Source organism: Mus pahari, chromosome 16 (genome assembly GCF_900095145.1).
Source record: "Mus pahari chromosome 16, PAHARI_EIJ_v1.1, whole genome shotgun sequence".
Classification (NCBI taxonomy): domain Eukaryota; kingdom Metazoa; phylum Chordata; class Mammalia; order Rodentia; family Muridae; genus Mus; species Mus pahari.
The window spans coordinates 18,094,498-18,101,231 of record NC_034605.1 but is presented as its reverse complement, the minus strand read 5'-3'; the positions used below and the strand labels follow the sequence as shown (position 1 = coordinate 18,101,231).

Genomic DNA, 6,734 nt, shown 5'->3' with positions numbered 1-6,734 from the left:
TACTGCAAACCAACAGCCAATATCAAATTAAATGGAGAGATATTTGAAGCAATCCCACTGAAATCAGGGACAAGGATGCCCACTCTCCCCATATCAATTCAATATAGTGCTCGAAGTGCTAGCTAGAACAATAAAACAACAAAAAGAGATCAAGGCGATATAAATAGGCAAAGATCAAATAAAGGTATCACTATTTGCAGATGATGTGATAGTATACTTAAGCGACCCCAAAAATTCTACCAGAGAACTTCTCCAGCTGATAAACAACTTCAGCAATGTGGCTGGATATAAAATTAACTCAAATAAATCAGTAGCCTTCCTTTATACAAATGATAAACAGGCTGAGAAATAAATGAGGGAAACAACTCTCTTCATGATAGCCACAAATAATATAAAATATCTTGGGGTAGCTCTAACCAAACAAGTGAAAGATTCCTGACTCTTAAAAGCTGAAAATTTGAAATACTCAAAAGCATATCTAGAATATTTAGTATGTCAACATGATGCCTGCCGTAAAAGGAAAATTCTGAGGTCCTGCATAAAATTATTTAAAATATTTAAATAAAAAATTATAAATCGGGTATGAAACCACATGATTTTACTCCCAACACTTAGGGACTAGAGACTAGAAGATCATGAGTTTGAATTTAGGTTACACTATATTGTAATACTGTTTTTTTTTTTTAAGTGTAATTACCTCTAGGCTATAAGATGGAAATGGAAGGTACATACATTTTATTTTATGCTTACAAAATCAAGGGGCAACCTCAAGTGTTTTCATCTTCCACCTCATTTGAAACAGGATCATTATAGGGTTTTACCAAGATGTACAACAGGCTAGCTAGACTGAGAATTTCTGGGCAATTCTCTTGTCTCTGCCTCCCATTTCTCCATAGGAAGCTTGGATTATAGGTGGGCTCCTGCCCTGAGCTTTACAGGGTTCTGGCAATTCCGACTTGTATGGCAAGTCTATGTATAGCTATAAAATACCTCATTCTGTATATGCATATGTTTGAAAATTTGGAAGAAAGTCTGATGCACTTTTGGTATCAAGCATTTTAAACAAAAAACACTTGAAATTCTTGACATGGTCACATCACTATGAAAAAGCAAGTGTCTGCCATGTGAGTGGGAGTCTGTGCTCTGCTATGGAAAGAGACATGCTCCGTGTGGGAGGACTTTTCTCACAGAGTATTCCATTACTTTGCTTCATGTTTCTAGATCTGAGGAGAGAAGGGTCACTTTCTCCTGTCAACTCACAGAAGGTCACCTTGCTGCTGCAGTCTCCAGCGGTCAAGTTCATCACCAATCCTGAGTTCTTCACTGTGTTGCATGCCAATTATGTGAGTGCTCCCAAAACAAAGGCAGGGTGGACTGGCTCCCTGAAAACCCAAGAAGAGCTTTATGTAGTCATTTAATAAGATAAAGGGGCTACAGTTTTACTCAGTGAACTAGGGGAAAGAAGAAATTATTTTTATCTTTTGAGATTATAATTACATCATTTCCTCTTCTCCTTTATCTCTCTTTCCTCCAAATTTTCCTATATGTCCTTCCCTTTACTTTTTCAAATGTATGACCCATTTTTTTCATTAATGGGTGTGTGTGTGTGTGTGTGTGTGTGTGTGTGTGTGTGTGTGTAACTCAGACCATACTTTTCCAAATAAAGAAGGAAGGATTAAGAAATTTTATTGCCTTCTGTTGTAGAAATTATTTAATCCTGGCCTGGGGTTTCTACCCAGCCTTGATCATTCATTTCCCAGATAAAAGACATATGTAACCTTTATATTTACAATAAGCCTTAATCAGCACTAGAGCTGAGCAGATATCTACCCTCTATGCTATTAGAATCTACTTTTCTATCAATAACACCAAATTATTACCTACTATGTTTCATCTGGGATGCTCTTAACTCCCTCCAGGCCATGATTTTATGGTTCACCTGACCCATGGTGACTTCTCCTTCCTCCTCCACCTTCTTTTTCTCCTCATGGTTCTCCTCCAACCCCAAGCCTAGGAATCCGAAACCTCACCTATGTCTCTTCTGCCCAGCCATTGGCTATTGGCATCTTTATCTGCCAATCAAAAATAACTTGGGAGCAAGGTCATATAGCATCCCTTGGGTCTACCTGCAGACTCCAGGTCTTGAAGGCCTGCATGTAGCATTACAATGCAGAACAAGGCCAAACCCAACAGCCTTCCCAAGGCTTTCTTCAGGATCACGTTAGTAAAAATTCCTTGGAAACAAATACACGCTGTTTTTATTGATCTTAAATTTTGTAAAAAGCAAGAGTATAAAGTGTACAAATACTATCCATTCATAACCATTTTTAAACTCATCTTTATTAAAAATATTCTTGACACTTCCTCTTAAATAATAACTAGGGTATCTTTTAATATAGTTTTAAAATATATTGATATTATTTGTGATTTGGCTTCACATGTATGCTTTTTTCCTTGAATTTTCAGGGACATTTTCCCAAAATGTACATTACAGTGTTCATTAATTCTTCTATTTCACAAAATTTTTTGTAATTTAGGTCAGAGACTGGAATCACAAAAACAGATTAGGGAGACACGTAAGTGTCAGCAGATATCTGTTTTGTGGAGAGACACGTGTAAGACTGTCAATCTAATGTGACAGGACAGAGTCCAAACTGAGAGAGAGAGAGCAAATGAGAGATACTGCCTGGGTGACATGATACATGAGGCAAAAGCTGGATTGAGTCTTGGAAGTTTAAAGAGAATGGAAAGAAGTCCAAGCAAATGGGTCAGTGTATTAGGAAGGATGTAGCAGCCAAGACTACAAAGTGGCTTCACTGTGGATGGCAGACATGGAAGACATGATGAAGCATCAGCAGCCTGACAAACAGCTAAAGTACTACTCTATTCAGCTGACAACATAAGACCGTGGTACTCTGGGAGACCAGCTCTGATGACTAGGTGGTCTGATGAAGCATTTCTCTGGCAGAGTCTCAGAGATGTGCTGAGAGGCCAAGACTAAAGGCTGATTCAACCAATCAAGGAAAAAATTATTAAAGCCCCAAGCTCAGTGAGGTGCTGAAAGAGTAGGAAGAAATGGCTTAGCTCTGAGAGAAGGCTGAGAAAACAGTTAATGCTGCTTGGATCTCCTATGGCCAACTGTTGAATAATAGACGAAGACTTAAGAGATACTAGGTGGTTTCTCTTTGGGTACCAGCGTTAGTGGTGACTGCGAGGCAGGTACAGTGATCTGATGCAAGGATAGAGACTGGGACTGGGAAAGAAGGAATTGAGGGTTTAGGCAGAGCAATCCCCAATAAGGTAGTGGAGAGTCATAAAGGATAACAAGTATGCCAGATACTGCACATATACTCTGCTCTATATGCTGGGCTTCATGTGGGTCTTGGGAATATCAGAAACACTAGGCTGACAGCCTTCTTCAGCCTCCTACAGTGTTCTTTCATCACAGTACTGTACATACAGGCGCATGTGAGTGTTCACCCCAGTACAACACCAGCCAGGTAGCTTCATCAAGCACTTTGGTGCCTATGTAACATAAAATTATAATTTGACTAACTTAGCAAGTCTTAAAACAGCCTTATTGTCTTCTTACCCCCTCACTCGTAGATGTTGTCTAAGATTCACTAGAATGATAGGGTTCTGAAGTCCAACTTTAACTATAACTACTATCATGGGTTAGATAGATAAAAGAATCTAAAGCATAACCCTGAAGTCAGAGGAAATGGGAAGGAGAAGAGCAATATTCAGAAAGGTACAGTGAGGCCCAAAAGAGCCCAAGTGTAATTGTCACTAGGAAGAAGACCCTGAAGGTCAGGTACAATCAGAGGGGCAAATATGCCTAGAGGAGTTGTGTGCACATTTCCTTGTTGGGCACTGCTTCTTAAGCCTGCCTTTCTAGCTTACACAAATCAATACCAGGTTGGACTCATATCATGTTAAAGTCCTCGATGCGTATACTTTGTCTTTCTAACATCACATCCTTTTTCTTCGTTTCCCCCAAATCATCTCAGAGTGCCTACAGGGTTTTTACAAGTAGCACTTGCCTGAAGCATATGATTTTAAAAGTCCGAAGAGATGCCCGAAATTTTGAGCGCTACCAGCACAACCGGGACCTGGTGAATTTCATCAACATGTTTGCGGATACTCGGCTGGAACTGCCCCGGGGTTGGGAGATCAAAACTGATCATCAGGGAAAGGTGAGAATAATCAATATGTGGGGCTGTCACCAACCACCAAGGTTCCCCAAAGCAGAAGATAAGGAAAAAAGTGAGGGGGAGACTGGGGAAGGGAGCTTACATGTCTCAGAGCTGTAAACCCCCTGGGAAGAAGGGAGGCAGTGACTTCCACAACAGGTTTCCTACTCATTCCACAAGGCATATACAATGCCTTATGAGAATGCCTTATATTTAGCATTCTTAGCTTCTTCCTTCTAGATGTCAAATCATGCCACTGCTGTCTGGGGAACCAAATACTGCTTGGTCCAGGACTACCATCCAACTTTACACCTTAAAATTTTCCATTAAGTGATTTTTTTTTCCAATGGCCTGTGTCTTAGTTACTTTACTATGACCAAGTCAACTTCCAAAAAGAAAATATTTAATTTGAGACTTATGGTTTCACAGGGTTTGAACCCATGATTATCGTGGCAGAAAACATGGCAGCAGGCAGAGTGCTGGAGCAGTGGCTGAGAGTTCACATCCTGAGCAAGGGTAGTTAGTTACTGGGAAGGGCACAAGTCTTTTGCAACCTTAAATCCTACCTCCAGTAGCACACCTTCTTCAAAAAGGCCACACCTCCTAATACTTCTGTATTCGTCACTGTTCTGTTGCTGTGAAAAGACACCAAGATGAAGGTAACCCTTATAAAGGAGAGCATTTAACTGGGGGCTTGCTTAAAGTTTCAGGGGCTTAGTCTATGATCATCATGGCAGCAGCAGGCATGGAGGTAGGTAGGCATTTAATTTATGAACCTCTAAACATATATTTGAATAATAAAATCTACTTTTAACACTTTTTGATTTAGCTTATACTTGTTTCCTTAAATTTTTATATAATCACTTCATAAATTTAATTTTTATCTATTCATGTTTCAGTCAAATTCAGATTATTATATTTTTACAACATTCTCATCACTTTTTTTTTTTGAAGTGGCAAGCATCTTTTTTCTTCAAGTCATCTCTTCAATCCAGGTTCATAGTTTTTTTCTTTTTTTTATTGGATAGTTTATTTGTTTGCATTTCAAACGTTATCACCTTTCCCAGTTTCCTCTCTGGAACCCCCCCCCCCATCTCATCCCTCTACCCTGCTTCTATGAGGATGCTCTTCCACGCATTGATTTCCACCTCCCTGCCCTGGCATTCTCCTACACTGGGGCATGGAGCCTTAGCAGGACCAAGGGCCTCTTCTCCCACTGATGCTCCACAAGGCCATCCTCTGCTGCATATGCGGTTGGAGCCATGGGTCACTCCATGTGTACTCTTTGGTTGTTGGTTTTGTCCCTGGGAGCACTGGAAGATCTGGTTGGTTGATACTGCTGCTGTTCCCATCTTGGGACCCATCCCATATACAGACACCAAACCCAGACACTATTGAGGATGCCAAGAAGTGCTTGCTGAATGGAGCCTGATATAGCTGTCTATCATCACTTTTAAATCCTCATATTACTGATATTACTTAATCGGTTGCTTTATAAAGTACTCCAGATATGATAATCCTTAACATACTATTTGATGAACCTAGGAGTATTTTGTACAGCATCCTGTTTGAAACCTGTTTTTCATGACTTCTGGAAGCATACTCACACAATGTACCTCTATTTCAAGACTTCTCATTTATAACTTTAAATTGCAAACTAGTGGTTCTCTACAAGGCCATGTTCATACATTCATAATTTTGATTAACCCACTTCAATCTCTAGCCACCTTAATTCCCCAACACACTGTGCCTTCTGAAACCCTTAACTTCTAGCATCCTCTAATTTCTTTCATATCACATACGTTCTGCCATCCCCTAACATATATCTTTAACAGGATTGTTGATGTCCATATGGATTTGTCATACATTCGTCATTCATTTCCCCATCCCTTACGTCCTCTTTGCTTAAATCTTCCTGTGAGTATTCACCTTCTCTACTGTCATCTGTTTTCTGCTCTCCCTCCTCCCTCAATGTATCCATCCCAATGCCCCCTTTCTTCGTTTCCTGACAGTCACATGTATTCCAAAACAAAAGATTCAAAGCTAGGTTCTACATATGAGATAATACATGTTGCATTATTATTTCAGACCACAGATTACCCCAGTATAGTTCTTTAAATTCCACCTATTAAACTACAAATTCCCTGATTTTGTTTTTCTTTTTTAGCTGAATGCAGTCTCATTATGTTTTGTCTGGTAGGTCTTTTTAACAGTCTAAAAGATTTCCAGAGTGGCAACACAGGTTGTTCTAGAGCTTTTAGGTGTGCTGTCAAGCTGCTGGTGTATGCTATCTCCAGTTTCTTTATGGAGGCACTCAGAGCTATGTGTTTTCCTCTTAGGACTGCTTTCATTGTGTCCCATAAGTTTGGGTATGTCGATCCTTCATTTTTACTAAATTCTAAGATCTTTAATTTCTTTCTTTATTTCTTCCTTGACCAAGTTATCATTGAGTAGAGTGTTGTTCAGCTTCCATGTGTATGTGGGTTTTCTGTTGTTTTTGTTACTATTGAAGACCAACCTTAGTCTGTGGTAATTTGATAG

General features: G+C 39.6%; 1 protein-coding gene across 8 annotated transcripts in view; it reads left to right on the top strand.

Annotated features, from left to right (window-relative positions):
- The window catches only part of Hecw1 (HECT, C2 and WW domain containing E3 ubiquitin protein ligase 1), a 261,545-nt gene that overhangs the window by 203,466 nt on the left and 51,345 nt on the right, over positions 1–6,734 (top strand). For all 8 annotated transcript variants that reach the window (XM_021215544.2, XM_029547490.1, XM_029547495.1 and 5 more), the window contains 2 exons: positions 1,222–1,343; positions 4,011–4,196. In XM_021215544.2, coding sequence (XP_021071203.1) covers positions 1,222–1,343; positions 4,011–4,196 — 308 coding nt within the window. The remainder of the gene's footprint in view (positions 1–1,221; positions 1,344–4,010; positions 4,197–6,734) is intronic.